The sequence below is a fragment of the Camponotus vicinus genome, unplaced genomic scaffold, assembly GCF_025532165.1.
Source record: "Camponotus vicinus isolate PSW18456_S1 unplaced genomic scaffold, iyCamVici1.0 SCAF_2, whole genome shotgun sequence".
In the NCBI taxonomy this organism is placed as follows: Eukaryota; Metazoa; Arthropoda; class Insecta; order Hymenoptera; family Formicidae; genus Camponotus; species Camponotus vicinus.
Genome location: NW_028141956.1, coordinates 7,858,579 through 7,873,036, shown reverse-complemented (window position 1 = coordinate 7,873,036; position 14,458 = coordinate 7,858,579). Strand labels below are relative to the sequence as shown.

At 35.4% G+C, this 14,458-nt stretch overlaps 1 protein-coding gene across 1 annotated transcript in view; it reads right to left on the bottom strand.

Moving 5' to 3' along the window:
* The window catches only part of Pio (zona pellucida domain-containing protein piopio), a 54,960-nt gene that overhangs the window by 30,643 nt on the left and 9,859 nt on the right, over positions 1-14,458 (bottom strand). Inside the window, exon 3 of the mRNA XM_083092246.1 lies at positions 13,357-13,417. Coding sequence (XP_082948372.1) covers positions 13,357-13,417 — 61 coding nt within the window. The remainder of the gene's footprint in view (positions 1-13,356; positions 13,418-14,458) is intronic.

Below are 14,458 nucleotides of genomic sequence, written 5' to 3'. Positions count from 1 at the left end.
CCTTTCGGCTTCTCTCTTTGTGCCAGACAATCCGGATAGGATTTACTTAGACACGTACGGCGAATCTGATGTCATTTGTTACAGCGACGCAAAAGCAAGTAAAAATGCTAACGAGCTTACGTTTCTTTCGCATCTCGGCGTCGCTTTTATTTGATTTTCCTTTCTCCCACAGCTTTTCTCCTTCGCCGTAATCGTTGTGTACACGTCGTGCACACAGAGGCGCGGTATTCTTTTCTTTTCCCGCCTCTGACTCACGAGTTTCCGAAGGGCGAAACAAAGGCGCGTCGAAGAAGACGTTCCCCCGAGCAAGTGTAATTTGCAAACGACACGCGAGCCTCGTTCTGTACGACTTCCGCCGCTTGTAGAATCGCCACATTGGAGAACTTCGCATCTCTCCCCTCTCTCCCCACTATCTATCCTTTTTTCCCCCGTATTGAAACTCATCTTACGCGTGAACGCTTCCGAGTGAGGATTGTTGCCTCGAGATTGTGAGATGCAAGCAATACGCAAGCTAGGTGAGAACTATTATCGAATAATATATTGAGAGTCGAAAATGAAATTGTACTTATGCGATGTATATATTCTTATTACGAAACGATTGACGTTTCTACTCCTATATATTTCCGCCTGAGTACGCTTGCCTTCCAAGTAATAGCTCAATAAAACAACGATGATGCAAATGGAAAATCTTGTGAATATGAATATAATTGTAATTATTCTCAAACATCAAATGCAAACATAAATTTGCAGAATAAAATATAGTTTGTTAAAAGGAAACGAGTTGATAAACTCGTAGCCATTTATATGCATTTTGTAACATTTACGCGAATTTCGTTACATTGACTTAAATATCTTACCTGGATCTTTCTTAGATCTCAGGATAAAGAATAAATACGGACAAAGTGTGCGTTGTACATATATATGAATTGCTCAATACGCGCCACTCTTATGTGTGTTTTGTCACACAGATTCGTAAAACCTGCCCTAACAAACCGTGCCTTTGGTAAAGTGATATTTTTCTGAATTCTTCTGACAGACCACGGTTCAATGACCTCCGTGGTTACGGTATAATTCATTTAAGTTACTGCGAACACGCAAGTAATTCAGGATGCTAAAATGTAAAGGGGAAAATTAACAGCTTCTATAAATCCCGTTGTATTACATTATGTATACTACCGATTGCAATCTATACCATTAAATCTCTTTAGACCATCAGGAAAAAAATATATATGAGATAGGTAATGTCGAGATAAAAAATTTTAATAATAATTATTAAGTTAAAAACAAAGTACTGTAATGAAAAATATGAAAATCACACAAAACTTAATTTTTTTTTACGACACGAATGAGTTTCTAGTCGAAAAATCCGAACATTATATAAACTTCATTTATAATATAATGTAAATTGCGGCATAAATAATTATTAATTAACGAAATCGATCATAAGAACGGTGAAAAGTTTAGTCTGGAAGATTAATAGCGTACTATCGGCGTGGTTCGAGGCACGCACAGTTATGCAAGAACTCGGGTGTTTTGCGTGCGTGAGATTTTAATGCATCATGATGGACATGAGCAGCATAAAATATCGAGAATATAACTGGACGAGCAACGTTCAACTTCCTGTCGTCAAACTTGCTTCGCCGACGATAGGAAAATGTTGCACGCGATTGAAAAAGAAGCAAAAAGTACGTCTTGCAACAAGATAATGAGTTGTTTAAATTTTATTCTAATATAAAGTACGACGCTAATATCAAGTTCCTTTCATAAGAAAAATGTAAAATTTGCAAAAGTATGGTTTCGTCGAAATTATTATCTAATTTTGTATATATTACAAACTTGATATAATCTTTTATAATATAATCTACTTTCCAAATTTGGAACGAAAGGAATAAAGATTTATGATGTAAAATTTACGAATGAACGATTAGCGACGATTATACAGCTGATCGTTCAACGGAACGAGGTTAACGATCCAAAAATTCAGTGGTGATTAATTTGCATAATCGTCGAATCATCTCGCTTTTGCGGATCTCGCTCTTGCGAGAAACTCGTGACGAAATCGGAGGATTTCAGCTAGCGCTTGGAGAGAGAATCCAGAGAAGAAACGCCCCGGTGAGCGAGCATTTACGTATAGCACCTAGGTCGTTACGCTCGTTAAGATTTCGGCGAAGATTACCGGATGTACTTTTACGAAATTTCACTGAAATCCTCCGGCTAACCTTAGATTTTAAAGATATTTAGCGTGTTAGAAGAGTTTCGTAACATATTTTAATTAATTCAATCCAAGCTTTTAATGAGTTTTATCTTATTATAAGGATTATATCAGCATCTTTAACTCAGCAAATATACGAAATCATTAATTGCCACATTTATCTAATTTTGACTATATTTGAGTATTTTCTATGTAATTTTTTTATTTAAATTTAGCATAATCTTGCTTACACATTGAAGAAATATGCATTTCAATAGTATGATGGACAATATTATGAGCTGATATATTGTGAGATAACAACTTCACTTTATTAAAAACAGAAGGTAACGGTATCCTTCGGAGGCAATTTGGAATTGGACGAGACAAACCATGCAAATTTCACGATTTTAATGATCGGCCAGTTCTAAATCCTGTTAGAATTACGAAACATGTTTCCGGGAACATGCCGTCGGTTCTTATTATAACTGTTATATTGCACGCATTTTGCATCTGCATGGTCCGCATCGTGGTCCCGCTAGCGATCAGCGGAAGTGATGGCGTCAAGAGAATTTTTTCTAGGCGAGACATTACGTAACGCACGTGTCCATTATTATTATTATTATTATTAATATTATTGTAAATATGATAAATATTTCTCCTTTATGAAAGTTGTTTGAATCTTTTCTGCGATTACTTGCATTGCGTGTTTAAATTCACGTTCGAGACGCACTTGCATTTCCGTTTAGTGAACAAATTCTGAGTAACAAGTTTGATGGAAGAGATACATGTGTTGCATATGTTAGTGTGTGTGTAAATACAATTTCCACGAACGATAGAGCATGCACTGGGCATGAACCGAGCGTAAAGAATGTAAGTACGTAAGTACACTCTTCCGGTACCGGAAGAAGGGCCATTTTCCGTTAAGTTGAAAATTAAGTAATGTTCGGCCGTTTCCTTCATTTCTCGTTAGGATTAAGATAAATTATTCGTCATAAAATTAAATTAAGATAAATTATTCGTCATAAAATTAAATTAAAATAAATTATTCATTCACGTAATATTCAGTCGCATCCGTAACTTCAAACACATTTGCGACTTTTTTTATAAATTTTTCCACGCGATTAATTGTAACAAGGTTAAATTTAAAAAAAATGTAAATGTAAAATTATCGAAATATAATTGAAACAACTTTCAAAACTTGATAATGGAAAAGTATAGGATACATTATTCGCGCAAGTTTGAAGATTAACATTTTATCGTAATTCTATTTATATACGCGATTATATACACGAAATTAGAGATGCAAATGACACAATTACGCGATTGTGGCGAGAATAAGTCTTGTTTAAATCAAGATCGAGATTACAGTCCCAGATGCATAAACAGGACGTGGCCGGCGTCCGAGGAAAAGATCTTTGCGTCCGAGATCAAGGACCTTTGCGGACAATTGCAACAACTTAGCACGATCTGGATGCATCATTGTGCAATCTCATCTCACCTGTCTCAAAGAAGAATGATCAAATATTGTACTTTAAAAGAAAAAAAAATTTAATAGGATAATCGCAGGAAGATTCGAACAACGATAAGGCGATTTGCGCGGCACGGATCGCATTATGCAAGGAAGTTACGTGCACATCGAGGGAGACGCGCAAGGTTACATTTGATGCTGCAATCGGCGGGTCATGTGATTTATAATCTGCGATCCGTTACTCGAGCTACACCAATGGACTGGGTTTTTCCTTGAAATTTACTTGAGATCCGCGAAAGACTTTTTGCGTTATCGCACAAAGTCGTTTTTCTCTAACTGTACAAAATTGGAAAATAAGCTATGCAAAGTTGCAAGGCGGAGATACGTATAAGTGATTTTAACGTGAGAAACGCGGAAACGGTCGCAGAGATTCCAACGAAATTGGATTAGGATGGAAATGAAATTGTTGGAGGCTTCTTGTACGCGCAAGCTTCGCAATTTAAAACGCATCGACCAATCACGCTCGACGTTCTAGCTGTTAGACTCGTAAATCCGAGAAACGGTATAAAAGCAATTCGATAGATAAATAGCACTCCGAGGAAACAGTTCATGTCAAGATATCTAAGTAATTACGATCTTTGAAAGGACGAGTGAATTGCTTTTTCAAGCTGATGCTGTTCAAAGTACTCTATTATATATTTATTGAGCTCAGAAATATATAATTTTTTTATGGGGAATAACGTTAGAAAAGTAATTAATAATGAATAGAAAAGAAATTGCTCCGATACTGTAACAAATATTCTTTGATTGTCCTGATTTAAGAACAAAATAAAGGAAATTCAAGTAATTAAGTCTTCAGTTTCAAAAAACAGCTACTATAAAATCGCGCTATAACATAGTATATTCTGCTATTGTTCGAAGGAGATCCAATGGATACAGTTATACAAATGGTCAGGGACGGGTGGGAAGCCGGAAATGGGCGGCAATTCAATGATTCAGACTGCAGAACAGGAACATCACCGCAAGAATTCATATCTTTTGCGCAGCAATAACGGATGATGATCAGCGATGGCTCTCAATTACAAAAAATCTGGCTTTAATTGACGAAAAAATTTAATAAAGTTTTGTTCATGCTTTTTTCGAGATTGTCTTTCTCTACGCGAACAAAGGCACCGATTGCCTGCTCGGTTCTCGCGATGCTTATCCCAATCGACGCATCGCATCGCGTGGCCCTGGCCGGCTCTCTCGTTATCTGCCAACGTTCCTCGATCTTTTCCATCCGCTATTTAAGCACGGATATTGCGTTTGTTAATAGTCAACGTTAGAAAGAGAGAGAATCTTTCATGAACAAAATAAGAAAATATTACTAATTATTGATTGATTATTTATTTTTATATTAACTCATATAAATTGATATGAAAATAATCATATAATTGATTAATTAAAATCTGAATATTCGAATAGTTGCAGCTAATCTTATTTATCATTTTACTTCGTAACAATAAGACGGTCATATACAATATAAAACTTCGTGTCTCGAAAAATTAAATAAAAAAAAAGATTTCTTCTAGTCTGGACGATTCTTGCAGCCTTGATGCGATCGATGCGCTTCGGTGCATCCTCGTACTTGCAAAGAAACTCTTCGGCTTTTTTTACCCGCCTACACAACGGAGGTTCCACAGTCGTTGCACGGTCTATCATTCGTTACGCTGCCAGCTCGTCGGGTTATTTATTTTGAATAATAACAAATCGACGTTGAAGACGCCTTTATGATGACGTTTCCGACGTCTCTCCGCGAAGGTCTTCCGTTGATTGCTGCGGTCTGGCAACCTTGACGCTCTCGCATCACCGATCGTCTTTACATAGGGAGAAGATCTTTGCTCTGGTTGTCGTTCACAATAGCGTACATATGTGCCTTTGGTTAAGCCGCGGAAGATGACCATTGTAGTGTAAGCGATAAATCGTGTTTTTCCGGATGCTTAATTGCTTTTGTACACAAGAGAATGAGACCGTGTCACCGCAATGAATTGGTTTGTTCAATTACTGTTATTTGTACATACACCGCGTTGTTTCGTGCGATGTAATCGGCCTTGCTTCGTAATGATGAGTATTCATTGTTCGAATTACGCCGTTTTTTTTATTTCAGAAGGCCGTTTCTCTCGAAGATCTGAGATACAGATATATTTTAATGCGTTATATAAATACGCTTAGGAGACAATAGCCCATTATTGAATGTGCTATGAAAACTTAATAAACATCGTTTTATTATCTTGCTTATCTATATATTGTTATAGCTATTTTAATTCATTTTAATTTTTTATTAATCAATCGAGATTTTAATAAAACCGTCTACATGACATTTTGAACTTTTCTATATCGATGGTTCATCATTATGAGGGTTCTTGCCTGTATCGTTGATAAATTCGCCATGGATGCGTCCGAAGCTCCATCAAATACGGACAAAGCATGAAATATATCGCATAATTCCGATATTAATCGCACGGTGTGTTAAGCGCGCATTACATATACGCACATTTCGCACCGGAATCATCGCTGCGCGCATACGGCGCAATTACTTCGATTTAACATCCAAAGTCGACGATGTGCAGCGGAGATTCCTGTGCAATGGCATATCTAACCATGCTATTCGTCATGAGAAATCCTCCCGTTCCGACTCTGGCGTCACCGGAGTCGCTTATCGAGTATTAAACTTTTCGCTCCGATCCGACCAGCTAACTTAATGCTTGTTCCCGTAATTAATGATCTCTCAAGTCGCGTCTATTCGTGGTCGTGACGAATCGCGGAGGAATCATCGAAAAAAAAAGCTGACTTTCAGGGTTGGCCTCAAGGTCCCTCGCATATCTCCACGCGATTCGTGAGAATACATCACTCATCTCTGAGAAGAGCAATTTACATCGCGCATCTTTAATTATCTTTAATTTTAATCGACAGATGCACTCGCACATACAAGCCAATTAGGTCTTCTACGCGGTATGTAATTGTTGGCATTTCGATGAGATCTTATTTCATATCCTCATTTCACTTCAATTACGCGGCTTGTTAGATTACTTATTTTTATTTAATTTAATCAGAGGAGAAAAAATAATAGATACATTTTTGCACCAATCATAGATAAACCTGATATGAATTAATGTATATGAATTTATATGAATTAATTAAAAATAATTCAATAAAATTCAGTTGGCTAAAATTTATAACGAGAAAAATATAAACAAAAAGATATAAAGAATGTTAATAAAATAATAAAAATTAATATCAAATAACTGTTTTACAATTAACTCTTTTTTTATAGACTTTTCTCTCTTCTCTTTCTCTTTCTTTTTTTCTCGTTATATTAAACATTTTTATTACATTATTTAATTATTTTTTAATTTCGCGAGTGACTGCATATCTTGATGAAACATTAAATAACGCAATAAAAATAAATTTGGGGAGAAAGACTCATAAAGATATATCTCGCCCAAAGTAAAGTATAAAACTAGCGGGAATATCAAAAGAATTCGTACAAAAACGGAGTCGTCGACCGTAGTTGAGACTGACATTATGGTTTCGCACAGTCTCTAACGGCTTCGCTCGACCAAATTGATTCTTACGCAAACAACGTCCGAGCAACGGCACGGATGAATTGGCGTGGGTTCCACATGAGAGGGGTGTACCGTTATCGGTTCGGGAATTCTGAAATGAGCGGCACAACCCAACGAACGGCGCGCACGTTGAACTTCTCTTAGAGTCTCTTCTTTAGTGTCTCATGAGCGTGTCTCTTGTGAGCGTTGTTCGAACCCTTCGACGACCTCTTCTCGGTGTCTCTTCTCCACAAAGTTCCACCTTGAATAGCACGGATAGCGTCCCTAATTTCGCCGATCGTTTATCGACACCTCGGAGTTTCCGGAAAGAGACGCGGCGAACCGTAACGCAAATCTTTCTCTCGATCAGGGACGCGATCGCACGAACGATCGCTTCTCAGTCGATTCATTGTCCTCCACCGGATTACCCGTGACTTACATCGTATACGTACACGTTATTTTTTGCTCGACATGGACGGACGATGGCGTGACGAGAAAGACAAAACAACGTATGCAAACGACATGCAAATGGCAGTATAGAAATGCAGTATCATCGTTGCATCGTCATCAGTGATTAAGGAGATTAAGGAGACGCTCGGTAATATTATTTCTGTCGCGTCAACGAGCAGATGTACAATGATAAAGGACAAGTAACAGAAAAATTCGCGCGTTTCGAGAAAAATAATTCTCCTCTCTCAAGACATAAATCAAAGAGAAACTCGTTGTATCATTATATGATTCAAATCTCGGTCGGGAGAAATATTCAACGATTTAGTCGAATTAATTCGCGCGTTTAATTTGACTATAACGGGCCGCGATCGTTAACTACGGATTATCGTAATTGCATGCGCGGCGTCAGGTGTTGATTTTCGCGTGTAAACGGACCGTGAAAACCGATCGGAACAAATTCGCGGATAACGGGACACCGGGAGACGCGCGTTCGCTGCTGACCGTTTAACGATCCTGCGATCGTCATTAGCCAGGATCATTTATAACCTCCTGCTCCTATCCTATTTACGATCCTCTCGTAATAACGTCCGCGCGGGTCATCGATGATAATTGCAGATTTATATAAGCGTACGGTCATAAGCCATGCACCGTAAGCTGTACGCATGCAAATGCATTCAAACACAATTGCCAGTCACTCTATCGCGAAGTCGACGAGAGGAACTATCGCCAAGGTCGATACAAAATTAATATAACTAATTAAACTTATGACCGAGTTTGAATTATCGCGAACGTGACTTGCGAAACATAATTGCACAAAAAATCATCTTCCTAATTTGCAAAACAATAGCTGCAGCGATAATTACAAATTTAAATTATTAAAAAAATTTCGAAATTACCGGAAAAGCATTGTTCTAATTTCGTATCGTTCTGTTAATTATAAGATATTAGCATACTTCATTATACTAAATTATTGAGTTGTATTGAATTATTTGTTGAGAATATATTAAAAGAATGGAACATAATTATTAATCTAACATGATATTAATAATGCCCTCGCTTGTCATGAGAAAGATGTGTAGCATGAGAGATAACCGCTGACGTTTAATATAATAACTAACTTATTATCTCGCTTAGAAAACGTGGACAAAAAATTACGGATGGCTATATCGTTGAAAAAAAAAATACCTAGTCACTACATCTGGTCTATCGAAGCGTCGAATTGATCGCTGGTCGTGACATAAATGCGTTGTAATGATGAAATCAGATTAAATGATAATGACATCGAACAACGGTAAAGCATAACATACATTAGCGTCTGAACATCGGATTAATAACGTAAAGTTAAGGGAATAATTAATGCGATACACAGCACAAGATCAATCGACGGAGATAAATCATGATTTTGATATCGTAAGATGTTTCAATTATTTAATTATCGAATAATTTTTCCATAGTTTCCATAAATAAATTTTGACTTGCAAATACACAAAACAAATTATCATAAATTGTGATATTGATCGTAAAAGATATCCATTATTTACCGCGTATTCTTTGCGCGTAAATCGAAGCGAATGAATGTTTCGCACAGATAGATTTATGTAGCCAATTCAACTGGCTGTATTTCTCGAGAGACTTCATGAACGTGAGTTCTTACATTTCCCAAAGAGACGTGTAAACGATCTAACAAATCCTTTACATAAATGCGATACTAAAAATCGATGAAAATAATTTTCAATTAGATATATTTTATTTAAGAACAAAGAGTAAATATCAAGATATGAGCCGACAAGCACTGATGTATGTTCATGTCATAAAAAAATACTAAAAGTATATTTCTCGTAATGGATTTAGATTTTGTTTGCTATTTTGTCTAGAGAGAAATAAGATATTTATAGGAGAGAAAGAGGGACAATTTGCTTTGACTAAAATTTTTGTATATTTTCAATCAAAATTATGATTGATTTGTAATATGTAATTTGTAATAATTGAGTGCTATATGTATAAAATTTACATATTTCATTTGATTATTTGTGATTTTTATTTATCTTTTGTTTTTTGTATTATCTGCTTTTATAATATTCAAATATTCATAATTTTTAATTATTACATACTAATCAGTGATGACAACTTTCAGTATGAGACAATGCAAAAAATTCTTCAAAGATATAGGAAAACAACTTATTCAAATATGCACTAGATGCGACCACAAAAAGCGAACAATCTGATTCGCACGACCTAAATTTTTTTCAGGACATGGCGCATCTTTTCTCTGTCGCATATCTTCCTATGAATCTTATATTAACTTGATGTTTTCTCAGAGATTAATCATTCCTCAAGTGTCACGTTTTGTTCATTTATTAGAATGATTTATCCATCTCTCTCATTTGGAAATTTACACGAATTCCTTTCGCTTTTCGCAAGATAGTTTCCACTCTGTGATTTTAGAACATCTGTCTGGATAAAAGCCAATTAAGATTGCGATTTTTTCCAATGGAAAGTGATGTTTTCTCCAAGATTTTAATGCGTTTTTAATGCATGTCAGTCGACCGTATGAACGATAAATAGAATAATTTACTTTTCAATGCTCACATTTTTTTATATATGTAACGAAATTTAATAAGATAAGAAAAAGAGAATGCGCAATTAAAATGGCACTTAAGAAATGCCTGTTAAAAGTTTTTTTTTTAATATCTTTTTCAAGAAAAAAAAAAGATTTTAATAGAAATTTATTTGGCATATCGATGTTTTATAGAATGTATTAATAAATGTATGTTTTAATAAAATTTGCATAAAAAATAAAGTTCTTTAAGAACTTTTAGAAGAAAACAATTCATATAACAGTAATTATACTTATACACTTTCGCACACACAATTAATGCACACACAAATAAAGTGCATAACTGTGTGTTTCTTTCCCATATGTATTATTTAATAAAATTTTATGTAAACGATTTCAAAACGTGCACAAAGTATATCAATAAAAAATTTTTTATTAATGTTCAAATATTATAGTGTATAAGTGATTTTTTTATTAGTACTTTGTCAAGAAAAATACTGCTTCTTTTCAATAGGATATTCTCTCTTAGATATTTAGCACAGTTATCGGGCAGTCAAACCGCAACTGCTATTGTAATGCATGTGAAAATAATAGTCTTGTCCTTCGCGAGTACAAATGAACATTTATATGCGAAGGTAAAGGCGTAAAAAACACTTTCTTTTAAGATGCAGTTTCTCTTCGAGAGTGAAGAAATAACAATTTGAAAGTCATCAAACAATATTCCAACTCTAATGGTGATTGCTCCTTATAATGTAGTAATGAAAATACAAATTTTTCTAATGAACTAACGAAAAAAATTGCCATTTCTCGCGGATGAAATAAAATATAAATATTAAAGCCTAGAAAACGTAAGCGTTTCTTATTAGGGCAGAACGAAATAATTTCATTTTCCTGCATTTCGCGACGATATTTCAGCGGAACAAATAACAAAAAGTAAAAGTCTGAAAGCATTCGCAGAATCTTTGACAATGGATTTCGGTTTGTCATTGTCATGAGACAAAGCTTATACTTATCTCGCTCATTAGTCGTTCTTTAATACTAAGCATCCGTTGCTGAAGAAATTACAAGTCTACAATCTACTCGCAATTGAAATATTATAAAATTAACTTATGCTAAAATTACAATTTAAAATGTCATATTAATTTACCTCAAATATTTATTGCATTATCGTAACATGTTGTATAAAGTTATTCTCGCGATTGAATTATTTTACATAGAATAAATAATTCATATAAAATAATGATAAAATAATGATATAATTATAACGACATAATTATAATTTTTCACTTTTTCTGCGAATGGATTCAGTGAATAAAATCAGCTATTTGCAGCGATTTTATCTAATCTATATATCGATATCAAAATTTAAATTTGATAATTTTCCAAAAAATAATATACATACAAAGTATCTCCCAAACAATATATTATAGCATATTATAATAATACAGCATATTATATAACAAATTATAAATTCTTAAAAATTAAATAATAAAAATATTTAATTTTTTTAAATAGTAATTTTTTTAACATGAGAGTTGAGAACTAGCTGATCATATGTTGACAGTTGAGCCCGTCTGTGAATGCGTGTAAAATAATTGTACGAGATCTCTATTAATCTAGCACTTTTCTCACGAGAAAAAATCGAGATTGGAGCAGCAAATTAACAATAAATTGAAACTATTTATACTACACATCCAAATTTGACTTTTCGATGTGACATTGTCGGATTAACAGAGGGTAAATTCGTTGTATCATCGAGACAAAAGAATATTTGCGGAAATATTATCTCGTCGATAAGTAAATAAAGGCAAGTCTCTGTAGCTATATATCGTGCATACGCTGCATTTCCGCTGATTCGACAGGTGAAATTCGATTCGCGGTCTCTCGTGCGGTAAAAGGCCTGAAAGTGTCCGTCGCCTGTTCATTTACAGGGACTTTCGATTCGCGTCGATGCTGCGGCGGATATCACGCTGTTGTATGCTCGCTGTTTGGAGGGGGAGGGGGACTCCGTCCCTCGATTATAATCGTCATCTCGTTTCGTGCCATTTGCATCTCATATCACGTTCTCCGTCTCTCCTGCGAACGCGACTTCGTTCCTTTCCACATGAGAATCTAGGTCGCACGGCCGCGTTCACCTTCTAGCAAAAGCAATGTCTTTCAAGGAAGGTCGTCGGTCGGTCTCGTCTGAAAAGGCTCTCTTCCGAACGACCATGCTTTTTCCTTTCATTAAATTATCCGTCCGCGACTCGATTAATTGCTTTCGATCTCGCAGACATCTCGCATGTAAAAAAAAAATCTATGATCGATCGGAGATTCCTTCGGTGTCAAAAATGAATAAATAATCCTCTCTTTCTGTTTGTCGGCTGTTAATATATGAATTTTGAAATGCGAATAATTTTCTTCGCTTATTAATTATCTCTCGCGTGCAGTAATTTGATAATTGGAATTAATTAATTTAACAGATAACGGTTATTTTAATAATTACAGTAAATTTTTTCATAGAAAATTTGTTATAAAATTATTCAATATTTGCATATCTCAATCTCTTTTGTATAATTTGACATAATACATAATTAAATATGTCGAGTGCAAATAAAATTTCTAGATCATCTTCACGCGCATGTGTATATTTAAGCACGTGATTGATCCAAGCACGTAAGCAATTAGCCGAGTAATTAATTAAACCTCTTTCTATTGGACAACACAAGAAACTACAGCGACAGATCAATTACTCCTTTCTAGTAATTACGTTTATTTCCAAATTGTTATACTTCGTTACTGCGAGTATCCCTCTTGGAATCATTGTCATCAGGTTTATTGTGCCGTCATTAGAAAGTGTGCATCATGTGGAAAGCGTCCACTTTTATCTGATTATCCGGCACTTTGGTTTCGCGAGAGGAATAGCACGCGCGATTTTTCCGCAGGAGAAAATCCACCGTATGTGACGATGGTTTATATTTCGAGGTGAAACAGGAGAAAAAAAAAGAACAGTATCGAAAGGTGTGTCGCGAATGTTCGCATGCACGAGTTTTGATGCCCAATTCACTCTAATTAATCATTGCCGGTCGCTAATAATTAGAAAGTAAGTCTCGCATTGTATACTCACACGTCGGCAACTGTTGAGGTATCTGGGCTGCGTGTGCGATGCTATGCCTCGTTATTGTGATCTGAAAAGAGAGAAGAGGCAACGTGTTTTAGATCCTTTCGCATAATAAGATACAATTGTTAGCGCTAACTTAACCGCGCTATCGCTGATGTTAGTGAGCGTATCGCACGAATACAATTAGAATGCAAGCGCAAGATGCACGATATTGTACGTAATACGAGTATAACATGCGTACAACGTGAGTAAAAAGTTTAAATATTTAACGCTTAAATAAGAACACGCTAATGAGCTTAAATAAAATTCCCTCAAGGCTACACTTATAGAGCCCGATCGGTGAGATTTATAGACGACATAAATATGTAATGTTGTAGTCGACAATGGATGAAAGATGCGGAAAAGAAATTTACAAACGGGGAAAAAGAAAGAGTCGTGGAAAAAATTACGTAAAATTCCAGATATATAACCAACGTTAGATAAACACTGAGAAAGGCGTGGAAAAAGAGAGTAGTGTCTCCGCGTCACTTTTACTTAGATCCGATCTGTATTTATCGGCAGATTATTCCCGGTGACGGAGCAAGTTGCCACAATTGGCAGTGTGATATCATCGACGTTTGTGGTGAAGTCAATGACGAAATAGGCACGCGCGAGAAAAAAAAGTGCCGGACTCTCGAGAACTATAAACGCTTCGAGACGGATGTGTGCGATTAAAGTAACGCAAAGTAATTACAATATAAATAATTGGCGTGTCTTCATGGCGAATGACGATCTTGATTCAAATTTAATTTAAGTCCCGTATCTGTGAATTTTTTAAACAATTTTGGGGTATCATTATACATCGTAACTATAATGCTGCGTTTTATGTTACCTCGTTGTAAAATGGTCACGTTGTTTGAAAAGAAATACTACCGTAATAAGCGCGCTAATTGCAAAAATGGGAAACTCATTTATCACATCTTAATACGTTGAAGAAATTGACGATGAAATTCTCTATAATTTATAAAATTAGCAATGTAATTTCAAATGTAATTTCAAACATTTTTGTAACACCTTATACATGTGATAGCTCTTCCAACATATTTCACGTCCAAGTATTAATTTAACC